The sequence below is a fragment of the Trichoderma gamsii genome, assembly GCF_001481775.2.
Source record: "Trichoderma gamsii strain T6085 chromosome Unknown Scaffold_3.2, whole genome shotgun sequence".
Taxonomy (NCBI): Eukaryota; Fungi; Ascomycota; class Sordariomycetes; order Hypocreales; family Hypocreaceae; genus Trichoderma; species Trichoderma gamsii.
This window is the reverse complement of record NW_020171340.1, coordinates 777,469-795,640: the sequence shown is the minus strand read 5'-3', so window position 1 is coordinate 795,640 and position 18,172 is coordinate 777,469. Positions and strand designations below refer to the sequence as shown.

General features: G+C 46.9%; 8 protein-coding genes across 8 annotated transcripts; 5 read left to right on the top strand and 3 right to left on the bottom strand.

Annotated features, from left to right (window-relative positions):
• Window positions 1-289: 289 nt before the first annotated feature.
• Window positions 290-3,955, bottom strand: TGAM01_v201246 (hypothetical protein; the record flags this gene model as incomplete). Its single annotated transcript, XM_024548723.1, has 8 exons — window positions 290-920; window positions 993-1,326; window positions 2,053-2,284; window positions 2,343-2,377; window positions 2,461-2,733; window positions 2,797-2,832; window positions 2,893-3,345; window positions 3,763-3,955. The coding sequence occupies 8 exons, from the start codon at window positions 3,953-3,955 to the stop codon at window positions 290-292; spliced, it is 2,187 nt and encodes a 728-aa protein (XP_024406539.1).
• Window positions 3,956-5,938: 1,983 nt separating this feature from the next.
• On the top strand, window positions 5,939-6,592 carry TGAM01_v201245 (hypothetical protein; the record flags this gene model as incomplete). Its single annotated transcript, XM_018805476.1, has 2 exons — window positions 5,939-6,175; window positions 6,242-6,592. 2 exons carry the CDS (start codon window positions 5,939-5,941, stop codon window positions 6,590-6,592), a joined length of 588 nt encoding a protein of 195 aa, XP_018661385.1.
• A 1,656-nt stretch (window positions 6,593-8,248) lies between these two features.
• TGAM01_v201244 (hypothetical protein) lies at window positions 8,249-8,923 on the bottom strand (the record flags this gene model as incomplete). Its single annotated transcript, XM_024548722.1, has 2 exons — window positions 8,249-8,698; window positions 8,768-8,923. 2 exons carry the CDS (start codon window positions 8,921-8,923, stop codon window positions 8,249-8,251), a joined length of 606 nt encoding a protein of 201 aa, XP_024406538.1.
• A 1,208-nt stretch (window positions 8,924-10,131) lies between these two features.
• TGAM01_v201243 (hypothetical protein) lies at window positions 10,132-10,743 on the top strand (the record flags this gene model as incomplete). Its single annotated transcript, XM_018805474.1, has 1 exon — window positions 10,132-10,743. The coding sequence occupies one exon, from the start codon at window positions 10,132-10,134 to the stop codon at window positions 10,741-10,743; it is 612 nt and encodes a 203-aa protein (XP_018661383.1).
• Window positions 10,744-11,423: 680 nt separating this feature from the next.
• On the top strand, window positions 11,424-11,867 carry TGAM01_v201242 (hypothetical protein; the record flags this gene model as incomplete). The annotated part of the gene is made up of 1 exon (XM_018805473.1): window positions 11,424-11,867. The coding sequence occupies one exon, from the start codon at window positions 11,424-11,426 to the stop codon at window positions 11,865-11,867; it is 444 nt and encodes a 147-aa protein (XP_018661382.1).
• A 1,090-nt stretch (window positions 11,868-12,957) lies between these two features.
• Window positions 12,958-15,564, top strand: TGAM01_v201241 (hypothetical protein; the record flags this gene model as incomplete). Its single annotated transcript, XM_024548721.1, has 5 exons — window positions 12,958-13,011; window positions 13,200-13,444; window positions 13,500-13,652; window positions 13,708-15,461; window positions 15,518-15,564. The coding sequence occupies 5 exons, from the start codon at window positions 12,958-12,960 to the stop codon at window positions 15,562-15,564; spliced, it is 2,253 nt and encodes a 750-aa protein (XP_024406537.1).
• A 158-nt stretch (window positions 15,565-15,722) lies between these two features.
• TGAM01_v201240 (hypothetical protein) lies at window positions 15,723-16,020 on the bottom strand (the record flags this gene model as incomplete). Its single annotated transcript, XM_018805471.1, has 2 exons — window positions 15,723-15,794; window positions 15,865-16,020. 2 exons carry the CDS (start codon window positions 16,018-16,020, stop codon window positions 15,723-15,725), a joined length of 228 nt encoding a protein of 75 aa, XP_018661380.1.
• Window positions 16,021-16,426: 406 nt separating this feature from the next.
• On the top strand, window positions 16,427-17,976 carry TGAM01_v201238 (S-(hydroxymethyl)glutathione dehydrogenase/alcohol dehydrogenase; the record flags this gene model as incomplete). Its single annotated transcript, XM_018805470.1, has 4 exons — window positions 16,427-16,580; window positions 16,646-17,089; window positions 17,156-17,634; window positions 17,698-17,976. 4 exons carry the CDS (start codon window positions 16,427-16,429, stop codon window positions 17,974-17,976), a joined length of 1,356 nt encoding a protein of 451 aa, XP_018661379.1.
• Window positions 17,977-18,172: the final 196 nt, after the last annotated feature.

The window sequence follows — 18,172 nt, the reverse complement described above, 5'->3', positions numbered from 1 at the left end:
ATTTACCAGATATAACTGATCATCATTTGATCTTCCTAGCAAAATCGTAATGGTAAAAGGCAAACAATACAAGTGGCGACTTGTGAAAATGAGCCTTGATTCGCCAAAAGCAAGATTGATTATGCTCCGCTGTGCTTTATACGTGTTGTTGGCTCATCTTCTCTCGTCTCATCTAATCTAAACCTCGTCTCATCGTATCCATGGCTACATTCATCGTATCTATATGCTGGGAATGCATATTCATCTCTCCGCCTATGCAACATTAATGTAATATCTATCAATACCTCGCTCACCCGCCAAATGTGTCTCCCCCATTCTCCAGATACTCGCGCTCCTCATCCGTCGTCTCGCGCCCCATGACCCGATTCCGATGCGGATACCGTCCAAACCGCTTTATAATCGCCCAATGCCTCTTCTCAAAACCAAGATTCAGCTGTCCGTACTCCAAGGCCGCCTCTTCACTCGACTGCACGACTCTCTGCGCCGCGATGTGATACTCGTGCGCCACCTCGGACTCGTCGTTCCAGTCGACGGCCATCTCAGAGGGCAGTAGACTCTCCACGTCACGTTTTAAGCCTTCGTACTTTTCCACCGCGAGGTCGTGTAGCGAAATGTCTTCTGAGTGCATCAGCGGCACGTAGAACCAGCTGCGGTAGGCAAAGCGCCAGCGGAGCTCGGGGCACCTTTCGGGGATGCCGCGCTGGATGGCTGTGAGGGTGACTTCTCTAGCCATGGGGTCGAAGTAGTTGAAGACGATGTTTGAGTTGTCTCCACGGTAGCAGTTGCGTGGGATTTGATCTAGTAGGAGGATCAGGCTAAGCCAGTCGTGGGCGTCGTTTGGTTGCAGGGCGTAGATGATGTCTTGGCCTGATTTGATGCCATCACGGCGGAGCTGTTCAAGAGTAGGGGCGAAGCGTTCTCTGAAGTATTAAAAAGGTCATCAACATATATTCTATTTTTTCAAAGAAGATGATGAGTTTATGACAACTTACACGCATACTCTGTCAAACTCTGGTCCGCCAAAGAACCACCTCTTATTCTCATCTGTGGTAGGCAGGACCAAACTATCTGGCCCTGACAGATGCTCAAACCAAAACTCTCGGACGCTCAGAAGCAGTTCTGGCGATAGGATTAATGATATGCAAGTCATCTTTTCCTTTGATGGAGCTGATGAATTGTGAATGGCGTGATGGCGAGCGCCAGTAGGGGTGGATATGAGTGGTCTCGGCTGCAACTGATAATGCCCCGAATGTGTCTGCTCTTGACTAGACAATGTTCTCTTGATATGAAACCCTTTTGAATACAACCGCAGGGAAATGGGAGCAACTAAATTTCAGTTAGTTCAGCTCGTTCTATATAATGGGATATGGGAAAAGTTGACCAACCCCGAGAGCAGCAGCACAGAGGCCCAGCTCGGTGTATGCCGGACAGCGAAACCGGCGGCAACTTCATCAACGTTGATTATGGATCCAAGCCAAATATTGACTAAGCACGCCAAGCCGTCAAATATGTACATGAACAAAAGACAAACACGAAAATTGCAAAAAGGGAAGATGCAAAAGCTATAAAGAGCAAGTGCAGCTATCAAGACGGACTTTTGGCACGGGGCCAAGCCCACATTAAGGCTGATTGAATTTTAGCACGCCGCCCTTGTCGCTCTAGCACCAAGACCGAAAAGCCGAAACGCTACAAATTTCTCGGACAAGAATGGGCACTCTGTTCAGCACATTATTCATCACCACTTACCCGCTTACCAAGTCATGAATCACCGCGCGGGAAAAAATAGCCCGTGCAGCCTGTTTCTCTCAAATTCACACAACGCAGACAAACTAGCGAAAACGACCTAAAATGGAAGGATTGCGCCGCGCAGCCAATCACACGCCGTCGTCTGAGGATTTATCATCATGGCGATACGCCAGGATACTAATTGGGGTGCGTTTTGCGTTGAACACTAAAAAAGGATTCGCACGACTCATTAGCCTTTTATCTTGCGCGTGCCCAAATTGATTTCATAGATATATGTGGGATGAAGAGAGCGAACGGAAAACTTACATATCTCCATTTCTTCAAGAGATAGGCCTTTTGTCTCTTTAATGAAGAACCACGTGTACAGCACCAGAGCCCAGTTGAAGCAGCAGAACATGAGAAACGCCTTGTAGCCGAGGTTGTTGACGGCCGCGGGCGTGATTTGGGAGAGCGTGAAGCCAAAGAGCCATTGCGTTGCGGCGCCGACGGCGATGCCTCCTTCGCGGATGCGCGTTGGGAAGATTTCGCTCATGTACAGCTGCATTTTCGCAAGAGATTAGTATATCGCGTGATTTTGTTGAAAGGTTGAAACGTACCCATGGTATAGGTCCCCACGAAATGTTGAACGTCACTATGCACATCGCATTCAGTGTCAGCGATCTGGACGAACTTGTCTACATCAATTTTCACCAAATAGGCCAAATAGGCACTCACTCGCTTCTAGAAAAATCATCGTCAAAGAGGCAATGGCCGGCGGCGTCAGCGTCCCGCCGCTCACAGGAGGATATCGCTGCGTCAGCACCGCAATGATGAACATATAAGTGCCCATCAGAAACGACCCGGCGAGCAGAGACCATCGTCGGCCTATGCGCTCCACGAGGAAGATTAAGAAGAATGCACAGCTGACGACCTTGCACACGCCGAAGAAACCGCTGAGTAGGAGAGCGTTATGACCTGCGCCGACGGCTTGAAAGACTTGGGGAGAAACTATACGAAAGTCAGAGAAATATTCAGGAGCTGGGATCGAGAAGAGGCAAGGTTTATCCATACAATACGCCAGAGGTGTATTTCCCGTCAATTGAGCCCCTAGAATTCGGATCCGGGTTGTCAGCAGCCAGCAACCATCACCCAGAACAAAAAACTCACCAATCTGAAGAGTGACGGCAATAAAGATTCGATACCGATTCGCCGGCAGCCAATATTCCCTCCATGTGACCCCAGCAGTCTGCCGCTCCTCCTCTTCAATGCCCGCCAAAATCTGCTGAAACTCCATCCGCACTTCTGTACTATCTCCTCCACGTACCCATATCAATGACTCCAAAGCCTCCTCGTGCCGATCACGCTGAGCAAGCCACCTCGCGCTCTCTTTCGTCACCAACATCCCCAATCCCAGGATGCCACCGGGTACAAGCTGCAAGGCAACGGGGATTCGCCACTGTCTCGTCGACGATGGGACATGTTGGGCAGCGCCGTAATCGACCCAGTAGCTTACAGCTACGCCGAGAGTGAAGAAAAATTGAAAGAGGCTGCCGAGCTGGCCGCGGATTTCTTTGGGGGCCATCTCGGCGGAATACATGGGGATGATGACGGTCGCAATGCCTATTTCAGCGAATTGTAGTTAGAATTCGTCGCATATAAGCTAGGGGGCTGGTTGTTTGCTCATTATCTGCGTGTATCTTTGATGTCTTTGGATGATCGGATTCACCTGCGCCAACGCCTGATATTGTCCGTCCAATGTACCAGGTAACTATTCCATGCTGATAAAAGAGCTGCAGCACAGCGCCAATGTTGAATATCAGCGATCCTACGGCGAGAGACCATCGGCGACCGTAGCGTGCAGTAAATGGCCAGACGAACAAGCACGAGAAGAAGGCTATACATAGAAAGACAAGTATTAGAACTCATGCGCCCGATTTACTACAATTCCTTCTTTTATTTTCCTTTTCTCCTTTCTCCAGCTCGTATTCTTCGTCATGTAGCATTCAAATAATGTGCTCTCATGTGTCTAATACATACCTCCGGCTTGCAGCAGACTGGCCGACAGCGAAGTGACATTGTCCCTCTCTCCATCGCTAAAGCCCATGTCGCGCATAAAGGAATCCAGCGTCAGGACGCCGCCCACGATGCCCGTATCGTAGGCGAAGAGGAATGATCCGACACATGACAGGGAGACGAGGTACGTGGCCCTCCATGTGCCGAGGCGCGTCATGATGGGTTGCTGGTCGTGTGAGATTTCATGAGGAGGAGGAGAAGAGAGGAGAGGGAAATATGGTGTGTGGGATGCACAGCCCGTTGGTGCGTGTTTAGTTTGTGCGTATGTTTATATAAACCAGTGGCGTGGCGATAGCTTTGGCCGTAGGAGGGTCTTGGCTAAAAGACTGAATTAAGCATGCTTGGTATACAAATGGAGAGGAGCTGCGGCCTCGGAGAATTAGGTTGAAGAATCGTGAGATTCGGTCTGCAGGATTGTGCATGCGAATACGAGTATTACTACTGCTGCTATTCAACTATGATAGGAACTGCTGATCAGCATCAAGCCGCGGCCTCGGATCTCCCAGCAGGCCGCTTGACGTAATCCGAGACTGCGGCCATTCAGCCGAGCTGGCAAAGCACACATCAACAGGCCCATGGAGATTTCCCTACATGGTGTGGGCAGTCTTGGCTGCGGGGAAGGCGTACAGAAGGTCGGTGCGGAGAGAGTGGGATTTGAGATGAAGATAGAATTCCGGCTCGTTAATTGTAAAACTGGGGTAGTATTAGGCCAGATTCCGCTTTGGGAGGGCGTCTTTTGGCCGATTTCACTTACACAAGCATCTTCACAGAGATGAATTTGTGCAACTTTTAGCTATTAGCTTACTCGTAGATCTACTCGAGTCAGATAGATACTTTTCGTTAAAAGAGGTATGGTCATTTGATTTCACTTTTTTTTTTTTTGGGTATATTTTCAACCTGCAGTAGCGAAAAATTGTTAGAACTGCTTGCTTGTCGCGCTTCTACCTTCCACTTGGCTGCTGTGGCCTTACTGGTGGCCTTCATGGTGGACATGGCAGCGCTCTGCTACAGTATATGCGTTAAAAGATAGCTATTTGACGGGATGCAGGTGAGAGGATTGTAGAGAGAGAGTATAAGATAGATTGTATTGGATTAAAACGAGAGAAAGACCATGGTTATTGTAGATGGATTGAATAATGTTCGAGAGATCGCCAACGGAAAAGGAGGCCTTGGCCTCTGGTGCCGTCGAGATTACTTGGACCAGCTTTTGTGTAAAAAAAAAAAAAAAAAACAGTAATTTAGAAAATTGCATATCTCAGAACGATGAGAGATGGCGCATTCTCAACTTTTTACGTAGTGTAAGCTGGGCAGTGGGTTTGTCCATATCAGGTTGTTAGGAAGTTCGACTTTGCCGGAGAGAAAGCACCGGAGAACTTACGCACTGGGTGACAGGCGATTAACTCCACGAATCGTGATCCCCCACCACGGTCACTAATTGTTTGAGAGAGAACACTCTATTGCGTCTTTCATTCCTTACCAGTATCCATTGAGGATAGTCTTCACTCGGCACCGTTGCTAGATTTATTACAATGGATGTTGGGCTTCATTTTTGCAGCCACATTCATTCGTTGCCTTGCCATGGTAAAGTGGAAAGCTTAACACCTCCCCGCCGCAATTGAATTACATCTTGGAAAGGGCAGCTATGTCTCTATAATTGGGAAAAGGCCTTTTCTTCTTCTTTACACAAACTAATGCGAAAAATTAGGTTTAGATACGAATCTTCACCTCATCGTTTCATATTGACCACGTAGTGATGACAAGATGACCACAGTGCATCGCTGCGTCACGACTTTGCGTTGAAGCCGCCAGCTTACAGAGTGTCAAGCCTACGGTGCAATAACGTCACCACATTAATATTTTGAAATCAGGCACTTTTGATTGGTCCCATCTATGCTAATGTTATAGATTGAGTTATGAATGATCATCATAGATCATTTGCGCATTACAGGAACCATGAGCTATAAAGTCACCATTTCGAGCAACATCAATCTCATACAATCTCAACCTCACACCCAACAGACACACCAGACTTTAAACAGGCATGTTTAGTAGTGTGCGCACCGCTCCCCTCAAACTCCGTCAGTGCAGCAAGTACTATTCTCCTTTCTTTACCAGACGCACCATTCAACAGGCTCTTGCAATGTCTACCATATCCGACGCAATTACCAAGGATCACCGTGAAATAGAGCAATACTACAATGAAGTGATTAACAATCCGAATGATCACGATCACCAAACTCGGTATGGAAACCAGTTCGTCTGGGAGCTCGCCCGCCATTCAGTTGGCGAGGAGCTGGTTGTCTATCCTGCAATGGAGAAGTATTTAGGCCAAAAGGGCAAGGACATGGCGGAGAGCGACCGAAAGGAACATGCAGTGGTGAGTGCTGAACAATTTTATACTGATATGTTGTAAAACACCTTGCTAAAACAATGTCTTTCACAGGTCAAGCAGAAGCTCAAAGTCTTTCAGAATATGAAGGCCACTGACCCAGACTACATCAACAAGCTGCAGGACCTTTGGGGACCGCTCTCTGAGCACATCAAGGAGGAGGAAGAACAGGACTTGCCCGCCTTGGAACAGCAGCTTCAGGCAATCGAGGGAGAGTCTGAGTCAATGGCCAAGAGCTTTGGTCGCACCAAGGCTTTTGTACCCTCACGCAGTCACCCCAGCGCTGGAGAACATCCGCCATTCGAGACTGCCATGGGTATGCTTGCTGCGCCAATTGATCATCTTGCCGACTTGTTTCGGAAGTTCCTTGATAAAACAGTATCCCCTAATCCTTCAACCAAATAGAAATGGTCGAAGTGGTTAGTTTGCTTAGTATGTAATGAATACACGAAGACGATTTGCACTTGCTTGACCCAAAGAGATTTTGATGAATTGACAAAGTCTCTAAATAAAAGGACAAGTTTCATCTGGTCTCATCAATTTACCTTACTAGCTGGATATCGTGACACATGTTGCTAAACTTCCGGCTCGCTTCACCAAAGTCAAAGCACTTTAGTCAATTGGCTACTGGCCAGGCATACTGCTACTACAAAGACAAGCGTTTCTGATCTTTGACATGGCACAATTCGGAGAACAAAACATCGTAACCGTAAATCCTCTTTTTGCTAATCCAGAGCGAGCAACACTGCATTTAAGTGACAATATGGGGCACTAGATTAGAAAAGAAGCTCCATCTTCCATATCTGCATCCCCTACAGGCGGAATAGCAGAGGGGGAAAATGGTCATAAATCACAGACAACTATGTAATCAATGTGGGTGAAGCTGAAGATTAAGTCAACTGGTCTTCCTCCGCCTATATCTTAGCAGCACGCAGAAGAATCTTTCGCACAAGTCGCACCTTCTGCTCCGCGGTTGTCGCTAGAATAGAGATACGGCTCCATTTTGACCCCGGATCTGCCAGAATCGGCTAGACGATCAGCAATTGGTTAGCTCTAATCAAAAGGTTCTTGTACTTGCATCAGATATCACGGTTGCTTGATGTCACGAACGGAGTGATTACGGTGGGAACACTCCGGCAATTATTCACTATTCCCATTCAATGACGATGACATAGTGATTGAAAATGCTACAAACCTACCCTCCATCATGTCTAAAGTGGAGTGAGGTCATGAACGCTCCTCTCAAGGCAGGCAAATTACCGTTACCGTTACTTTGTCTGACCTTAGGATTCAGACGACGCGATGATGTCTCGATGCGCACTAATAAAAGCCGCCGGCTTATTTCCATCCTTGCCCAAGAAATGTTGTATAAATTCAACACATCTCAGCATGTTGTTTGCGCAAAGGCATAGACGAGTAGAATTCTTTCTAACGCGATACTTTCATTCATATACCCTCTGTCGGACTTCGAACATGAAGTCTGAGCAATCATTCACTTTCGAATGATGAAATCTTTTTCTTCTGAAAGGGAATTGACAAGACAATCTTTACCACCACGAGTACAACTGCACCTGAATAGCATTTCAACTCAGCCCCTACAATACTAGCTGAGGACATTATGCTTCGACGAATTGCTCAATGAGGAACGAGGTATATTAATAATATTATAAATCGATTCATCTTAGCATGTAAGGCTAATGAGAAGCAGGAAAAAGGCCCGAATATGAATATCAATGACTACCATGGAGAGCAGCATCAGGAGGAGGCCTCGGCACAGACGACAGCAGTCTTTGGCAACATAGAATCGGTGACGATATAAGGGCCACCGATAATACAGAGCTATAGAGCATAGAGCTATAGATATATCACGAACGTTAGATTAAAGATTATAGATAACGAAACGAAATGCTAGACATAGACTATAGAAAGCTAGATATGAGCAGTTTAAAAGAATTGTACTTCATTGCAATATTCTATAATACATTAATAATCTGACGACTAAAAGTAACACTGCTTGCTGAGTGCAGTAAATCTTGAAGACAAAAGTGACAGGAAATCCATTCATTTGCATGGCTGCTCTTTCTTAAGAAGCTCTATAGCCGCATCCAGTGTTTCGCTCTGCACTCCCTCCAGCGGCGGCACTACGCTGATAATTGTAGCGTCGTATTCATTAATCCTAGGGCGCTCCAGTACATCAAACTGGCTGTGGACCAGGTTTGACTTGGCAAAGTGGTTCTGTCTAGCCTCTGTCCTCTGTCGCAACAGGGACTCTGGGGCATCGAGAAAGAAAAAGTGCACGAGAGAATACCCGGCACGATCGCAGCTTTCCCTCAAGATGTCCCTGTGGGCTCGTTTCAGTGCCGAACATGTAATGATGAGATGGTGGTGCTGGGATTGTTGCCGGTTATAGGCTGAAGCTTGCTCGTTGATTGCTTCGAACCAGCCTTGGCGGTCCGCGTCGGTCAGTGGCTCTCCTCTATGCATTTTGTCGATGTTGGCTTTTGGGTGAAGCTGCCAAAAAAACATTGATTAGCCATTGGTGTTTTTTTCAAGAATTTGGAAGCATGCTGGGGATCGCACGTCGTCGCCTTCTAAGAAATTCGCTCCTAGCCGCGAAGCGAGAAACTTTGCGACTGAAGACTTTCCGGAGCCCGTGGGGCCCGATACAAACAGTATCCATGAGGGCTCCTTTACAGAGCCTTGGTCAGGACTGCCGCTGCCGTTTATGGAAGACATTGTGGCATCTACAGAGTCGAACGGAGCGGTTTTTGGCTTTAATGAGAAGATTATATCAATTAAAAAGTTCGGGTTAAGCGGTGCTGTCGAAGACAGATTCTATAGAACACATAGAGCCCCACAAAGCAATGGCCGGCCTTGTAACACCCAATCCGCATATCGTTCTTATTACTAGTAGTAAATGAACATCGCCGTATCAATTCTTGAAGTTTCTAGAACTCTATTTACTAACCGTAGCTATGGCGTAACAATGGAGCTCCTGCTGCTCAACATGACGTCAAGCTTCTTGCTTCTTCAACTCCAAAGGGCGGAACTGGTCCAATGCCGGGTGCTAAACCGCTTCTATACCCGGTTTGACCAATTCCATATAGATTGGGAAAAATGGAAGATGGGAAAAATAGATTAATATCATACTCCGCCCAAGTGCGATTACTCTTCCTAAGTATCCTTACAGGTAGCTTGCCTCCTTCGAGCTTGAGGTTCATAGTTCAACTTTATCAGCCGCTCCGTCATCTTGGTCCAATAGAAATCTATTCTGGGTGCCACCTGAAAGGTCGAGTTTAGTTGATTCATTCCTCTGTTCGTTTTAAGTCAACGTGCCATTCGGAGCGCGCTCCGAGACCTATAATAGGCCCATGGATGAGGGTATCCATCTGTCTCAACTACTCGTCACTGGCGTCCTCTTAGAAACTTCCCCGGGGGGGGCTTTCACAGCTGTGAGTGGCCCTAATTTTAAGGGTCCAAACGGGTTTATCGCAATCGTGTATCAGTTTTCCCCTCGTATGAGCGCATGAGCACGCTGACATACATTTAATCTGTGTCGCTCTTACTGAATGAGATCTAGGATGCTTTCAAGAATCATCAGCCTGATGGATAAATGACTTGATAATGCGGCCAGTGCGTCACTTTTCTTGATAAATCAAGGTTCTCATCACCACTGTTGGCTATCATTAATCGCATTGCAAAGTGCGATTAACATGAATCTCAAAGAGCATTTACTACATAGTTTCTGGATACTTCGTACTATATAGTAGTTTCGCTATTGTAACAACGCCAAAGCAATTGGCAGATTTCTGCCAAAATCATCATTCAAAACAAATCCAGTACAAGCCCGCTTATACCTGTCTACCCAATCAACAATAATACACCCCATATTTCCACACAGGGCAATCGATAATACGATGTCCCAAACTGCCTTGAAGGCAGAAATGGAACCGAAATCAATTCAGGTCTCAGGAAACGGTAGACCACTGAGCATTGCACAGTTGAATATCGAGGCCGCCTCGGGTCCGATGGTCGGCTATCTTACGCACAGAAGCAGCATCTTTGGCCAAAGCGACATCATGTGCACTCCCAATTGGTCTTTACACTGGGGATGGATCCCTACAGAAGATGAACCGCATCCGTTTAGCAAGTCATACACTTTCAAGCCTTTGATACCGAGTATCTCGCAAGAAGCTCCAGAACCACAGGACAAGTTATCCTGGGCGGATCCTGGCTTTGCCAGCGACGTGCCAGACAGCTCGTTATGGTTGGCCGCATCATTGCTGAAGGACACGACCGACAACCGGCTCGCACCCCTCTATGAATGCAACGAGGCTTCATCAGCAGTCTCTGGTGAGAAAGAAACTCACGACGTGGTCATGGAAGATGATGATGGCAAAAGGCGAGGAAGCAGCAACTCTGCTGATCAGCAAGCTACTGATACAGAAGAACAAAGGCGCATGCGCCGCATAATTCAAAATTTGAAACAGTTCGAAAGCGAGCAGAAAAAATATGGGAAGCAGCAGCTGAAGGCAATAGAAAATAGCTCCGCTTAGTATGGGGGCTCTTTGAATAGTAACTGAATTAGATTGTGAAAAGGATTAAAGCGATGCTGGTAGCATGCATTAGCAAGGGGTATTCCGGTCTGGCTTTTAGGAGGAAAAAAAGAACACTTCAAGTTCGTGTTCCTATAGCTTGAGTTTTACTTGCTTCACTGGCGTTAGGAATGTTCGAGAACAAACAGCGTTGTCTAATTGGATCCCATTTCAGGAAGCTTATACTCAAGTGCAGATCTGGAATGTAAATATTGAGCGTCTGTCGATCTAGTACCGATACCTTTAATTGGTGATGTTAGAACGCGATGCTACAGAAGTGAGGCCGAAGACAATGGCAAATTTTGAGAACCAATATCGCCCAAACTAAGCGTAGAAGGGGAATCAAGGCGTCTTGAAAGAAATAACTACTCTGTCTCTCGGCTTTACTCTAATGAGCCCATGCGGAAAGTCGTGCACGTCAGTGTCTGAACTTTCGCCGCAACTTGCGTCATCTACAAAGTCTGAAATAGGTGCTGCAATATGACTAATGGTCTTAAGCGTGCAACTAGATATAAAAGACACACATAAACATATTTCCATCATACGCATAACAATACTCATATTCAGAAGACAATCAATCATTCTATTATTACACATAATATTTTGTGAACAACCTCAGAATGTCCAGACAGAGACTCACAATGGTGGCGCTCGCCGGCGCAGGAGTTATCGGTGCCACAATGCTTTTTCCACGGAAAGCCAACCAAAGAAATGATGTTCAGGAGAGGAGAGATAAAGCACAAGACGCTCGCGAGCTTGGACTCGGGAGCGCAGGCGTGGGAGGAAACAGAATGACGGGCGGTCCGAGCGATTCGACAACTCCGTCGGGACCCGATAAAGACCCAAGATACCGTGAAGTTGATACGGGAGGCTCGAAACAGCATCTACCCGCTGGTGGCGTTAGCACCGGAAGGGGAGGGGGAGGCACAACCGCCAGCGCGTCGGAGAAGCTGGGATTCACGGGTTCCATCTTGGGCAGTGCTGGAAAGAAAACTGCGAGCCGGAGCGATGAGGTGGGATATCACGATACGCGAGGCATCAGCAGAATGGGCCCGGAAGTTCCATCAAAGAAACACCCGGAGTAGCCCAGAGGGGTTTAGAAACGACGGTTTATTCGAAAAGAAAAAGAAAGAAACTGGATTCGATGCCAAAATCATATCTCTCGTTGCCATTCTTGTTTTGAAGTCAGTTCAATATGGTGGATAGGTATACAGTTTGCTTATGGCATAGGCTGCAATTGAGCTACAAAATGAACTTTTGTTTTTTGTTATTCAAACTCACCAAACAGAATCGCAGATTTCATTCACTACATGCTCTTAGTTTAGCCTTTAAGCGACCCGAATCATTTGCTTGTGGAAGCAAGGCTGCTGTTCTCGGGCCATAGCTGGCGGCTTAATTGTAAAGATTGTGCACTGAATCTCCAACGCCTCCGCAATCGTTAGCTCCCATAATTTCGTCTTTAACGCTGCAATTCGAAATCCTTGTAGAATTTTAATAACTTGTGCTTAATTGATCTTGTAGCGCGCGTAGATATTGAATGCAGATCTGCGGGCTTCTATCTGTGTAGCTTTCGACGTCGACGTCACGACAAACCGATAAAGCTCTCTGGCTTATCTCAGGAAATTGATTCAGTCAATTGAAGGAAGACCTCGCCACAGCTTTAACTACACGGTTTAGAGATGGCAAATGTGTAACTTATTCTGAACATTGCGCTACATGAGAAAGGTACTTGCTAAGCCAATAGTGACGTTTACATACAGCTGATAGGCTAATGACGCCCGCTGAACGTCATGTATATGTCAACGAACCCGTACATTTATGCCCGTCGAAGTATTCTGAGCCACCCTGACAGGACCGTGTCGCCACTATATGGTGAATTACCTCCGGAGAATAAACTAGACTAATGCACGCCAAGCTCGAAATGCGCAATTTGTATCAATAGCTAAATAGTGATATGAAGCATCGTCGCCCAAACTTGAGATGAGAAAGAGTCTTCATCAAATTATCGAAGGAGGAGAAAAAAAAAAATACACCAATAATTGTATCGTGAGCTACAAGAGGAAATAATGGCTGGAGAGGTTATCGATCAGCCGGACCCGCCACCCACAACCAGCCATCTCCCGGTCTTGGTAGAACGTCTCCAGGTAAAGCCGCAAAGGGCGTCATTAAACAGCCATGATTTGTGCTCACTCAGAGAATTCCAACGGGCGGCATGCTACATTGCTAGTGGTGAGTGAACAGAGAGCAATTCAGCATGTAAGCCGACATCCACATAGTGCTAATAGTCTCACAGCTATGATCTTCCTTAAGGACAATGTTCTTCTGGAGCGTGACCTACAACTCCAAGATGTGAAGCCAAGGCTCTTGGGTAAGTATTTCGTTACTTTTAATCAATTGATACACCTGTTAACATTTAGTCTCAAGGCCATTGGGGCACATGTCCCGGGCTGATACTCATCTGGTCGCACCTGAATCTTCTCATTCGCGACAGTTCTGTGGATATGCTATTCGTTATCGGACCCGGTCATGGAGCTCCCGCAGCTTTGGCTTGCCTGTGGCTTGAAGGGTCGCTGCAACGCTTCTATCCAGACAAATACCAACTGAATAAAGAAGGACTGCGCAATCTCATCACAAAGTTTTCTGTTCCTGGAGGGTTTCCTAGGTATGCATATCCGGCAATGCTGGGTGAAAAATCGTTCAAAGCTAACATGCTCAAGCCACATCAACTCAGAGACTCCAGGCTGCATCCATGAGGGCGGCGAACTCGGCTATGCACTCTCAGTCTCTTTTGGTGCCGTGATGGATCATCCGGATCTAATAGTTACATGCGTTGTGGGAGACGGCGAGGCCGAGACTGGCCCTACAGCAGCGTATGCATCAAATCCAGGGCTAATATTCTTTGACCAACTCACTAACATGCAGCAGAGCATGGCATGCTATCAAATATCTCGATCCAGCGGAATCTGGCGCAGTCATACCTATTCTTCACGTCAATGGCTTCAAAATCAGCGAGCGTACCATCTTCGGCTGCATGGACGACAAAGAGTTGACTCTGCTGTTTTCTGGCTATGGCTACCAAGTGTGCATCGTAGAAACATTGGATGATATCGATGCCGAGCTGCACTCTGCGCTGTTTTGGGCTTTGGCCGAGATCAAGAAAATCCAGGGTGCAGCACGATCAGGTCATCCTGTCGGCAAGCCTCGGTGGCCGATGATTATTCTCCGGACTCCAAAGGGATGGACGGGCCCTCGGGTGGTTGACGGCCAGATGATTGAAGGCTCATTTCATGCTCATCAGGTCCCGTTGACAAAAGCCAACGAGTCTGAGGAGCACCTTCACATTTTGCAGGACTGGTTGAAGAGTTACGATGTACACAAGGTATTACCAGATGGAAAGCCGTCTCACGATGTTCTGGACAACATACCACCGGAGGACGACAAGAAACTGGGCCAAGTCAAACTTGCATATGATTGTTATCTCGGCCTAGATATGCCAGACTGGAAGCCACACACAGCCAACAAATCTGAACAAGCTAGCAGCATGCAGCAGTCAGGAAAGTTTCTCTACGACGTTGCAAAGAAGAACCCAAAGACCTTTCGCATATTCTCGCCTGATGAGCTGGAGAGCAACAAACTCGGCGCCGTATTGGACCAATCCGGTCGAAATTTCCAGTGGGATCAATACTCTCGCGCCTCAGGCGGCCGCGTGATCGAGATATTGTCAGAACATTGCTGTCAAGGTTTTCTGCAAGGATACACCTTGACGGGAAGAACTGCCGTTTTCCCCAGCTATGAGTCGTTTTTGGGGATAATTCACACCATGATGATTCAATACGCCAAGTTCTCAAAGATAGGCCGCAAGCTGTCGTGGCGAGGCGACCTCAGCTCCATCAACTACATCGAAACAAGTACATGGGCGCGTCAAGAGCACAATGGCTTTTCCCATCAGAATCCGTCATTTATCGGCGCGGTGTTGAACTTGAAGGCTGACACAGCCAGAGTTTATTTGCCTCCTGATGCGAATTGCTTTCTTAGCACTCTGGATCACTGCCTCAGGTCTAAAAACTATGTCAACTTGATGATTGGCTCCAAACAGCCCATGCCAGTGTACCTCTCTGCTGAAGATGCAATCCAGCACTGCAAAAACGGCATCTCGGTATGGAGGTTTGCGAGTACGTACAATGGCGAGGACCCGGACGTGATCCTCGTCGGAATTGGCGTCGAAGTGACGTTTGAGGTCATCAAGGCCGCAGAGCTTTTGTCCAAGCTTGTGCCAGAGCTACGCGTTCGAGTCATCAACATTACCGATTTGCTAGTCTTGCCGGATGAATCTCATCACCCTCACGCTTTAAATGCAAAGGACTTTGAAGCCATGTTCACATTGGACAAGCCCGTGTGTTTCAATTATCACAGCTATGCGACAGAACTGCAGGGGCTTCTCTTTGGACGTCCGGCGTTGCATCGCATGACGGTGGAAGGCTACAAGGAAGAAGGCAGTACGACAACGCCGTTTGATATGATGCTGGTTAATGGCGTTAGCCGCTTCCATGTTGCTTTGAGAGCTCTTAAAGCTTCGGCTCAGCACAATGACGGCATTCGGGACAAGTTGAGAACGTTGCAAGACAAGATCAACGAGGACATGACGAGCGTCAAAGATTATATCACAGAACATGGAAAAGGTGAGTCCCGCGCTTAACCTGTGGCAAACTGAAACACTGGCTAACGCATTACTTAGATCCGGATGATGTTTATGAGCTGAAATTTATCAAACACAACACTTAGAAGGGACCTACATAATTACATAGCGACAACAGGGGCAAGCCTTGCCTGTTCATAGCGTAGAAATCGAGATTACTTCGATAACAAAAGCTGTACGATTACTATGTTTAACTGGTCAAATACTCGCTTCTGAACTTTCATAATAGTTAATTTGTGTGAATTTATTCCTCCTTATGCTTTAATGCTTCTGGATTGTGCGCAACTCCATGCCCATGCTGGTCCGTGAAAACCACCTAAGTCCGATCAGTTGTGTGTACTGTGAGGCTTGAGACTATCTTGACGATAGCCGTTCTAGATAGATACCTTTGGAGGATGCTTGACATTGGCCTCTTTTGCCTCTTCCTCCGTCGTCACAACCTGCTCTACTTCTCCTTCGCGTTTTCCGCCCCTGATGGGAGTCCAAACATCGTCGCCCTCTTCAATTGGCTTTCCTTCTTTGTCTTGAACCTTTGACGCCATTTCTGCGGCTTGAGTGTCTTCCTGGGTCTAAACAAAAGACAGCATTCCCAAATGCAGTTGAAGCTGTGAAAATTGAGTTTTGATTATATCAATTCGAAAACTCAATTTTATCAATTCAATAATTAGGGGCTTGCTTGAATACGATATGTAGCTGTAGGGGTGCGCCTAGAATCAATGACGTCGTCTTGACACCCGCTGCCCTCCCCATCTTGTCACCGCCGTCATACATTCGCGAACACCCAACTTTTATGTCATGTTACAGTAATTTTTACTAGATAGGAAGACGTAGCAGAAAATATTTCCTTATATAAGACCCTGTTGATCCCTCTTGCCAACAGCTGCAGAGCTTGGGCAAAATTTCATAGTTCATAGTTCCTCTTACTGTGCATCTCAACATTAATCAAACATGGCAACTTCACAAGCAGCTTATTTGGCTGAAAAAGCCGTCGGTCACGATGACAATGCCATCATTGCGCAAGATATCGCTAACTACGAAGAAATCGGAGCGGCGACCACGATGAAAGCGCTAGTATGGAGAGGGAAGAATAAGGTTGAGATTGGTTTGTGGATTCTGTTCCGTGTCATGTGTGGCAAAACTTGCAGTGTGCTTACAAGCTTCTCTTAGCCGACGTTGCTAAGCCCCAAATTTTGGAAGACACCGACGTGATTGTCAAGGTCACTGGTTCGACCGTCTGCGGCTCTGATTTGCATCTTTACCATGGTGTGGTTGTGCAACTCGCAGATGGCGATATCCTGGGACACGAGTTCTGCGGAGTTGTAGAAGCTGTTGGTAAGGCTGTCCACAAAGTGCAAGTCGGAAAGCGATATGTCGCTTCTTTCCAAATTGCCTGTGGAGAGTGCTACTACTGTAAACAGAAGCTATCGTCACAGTGCGAAAAGACAAACTCGAATACGGCTATGAAGGGTCTCTACGGCGGAAGGACGGCAGGCATTTTTGGGTATTCGCATCTTACAGGCGGATTCGCTGGTGGACAGGCAGAGTATGTGCGTGTTCCGCTAGCTGATGTGAATTTGTTGGAAATCCCAGACGATGTTCCAGATGAGAAGGGTAAGCTTGTTTAAACCTCAAAACAGTTTCAAGACCTGTATAAGTGGAAACTGACATATCTCACAGCTCTATATCTGTCTGATGTTCTCTGCACCTCTTACCATGCGGTTAAAGATACTGCTGTCTACCAAGGCGATGAAGTAGCCATCTTTGGAGCAGGCCCTATCGGACAAATGGCGGGAGTCTTCGCTCTCGGAGATGGAGCATCCAAGATCATATTCGTCGATACCGAGCCGCGTCTCACCATCGTCAAGGAGCATTTTCCCGCCGAACACCGCAATAAGCTCGTTTTGGTCGACTATAAGAAACTATCTTCTGGTATCACCTCCAAAGAGACTATTGTCAGCAAACTAAAGGAGATTTGCGGCGGACGAGGCCCAGATGTCGCTCTTGAGTGCGCCGCCGGCGAATACGCCAAGGGCTGGATGCATTGGCTGGAAATGGCTGTCGGCGCTGAGACTGACACCAGCGAGATTGTCAATGAAATGATTGAGGGAGTTCGCAACTATGGCCGCTGTGGCATCACTGGTGTTTATGTCGCATACGTATGTACACGTCTTATTATTCCTTGGAGTTGGAATTGTCATGAGCTAATGGAATTGAACTAGACAAACCACTTCAACATTGGTTCGCTCATGCAGCGAGGCATTCGCCTTATTGGAAACGGCCAAGCACCGGTGCACAAATACTGGGACGAGTTGCTTGAAAAGATTCAGAAAGGCGAGCTCAACCCATTGCAGATGGTTTCTCATAGAGTAAGGCTTGAAGATGTCGACAAGGTATATGCAAAGTTTGATGCAAAGGAGGATGGTATGCAAAAGGTATTCATTGAGACTAAACACTCTTTTCCCAAGGCGGCAGAGTCTCCTGAAGTAACCAGGTTTTAAAAACGCTCAACGACATTCGCTTTCCAAGGTTAGCTTTAATAATGACAATCCATACTTTAATGTTTATCAAGGGGAAAGTTACCTAGGTATCTAGCATCCCAATTTTAGTACTCGGTAGCTGAGATTGAGATATAACCCCATGCATACAGGCTACTGCTACTGTTGCTACTGTTGCTATAAGATCCTGACAGAGGTC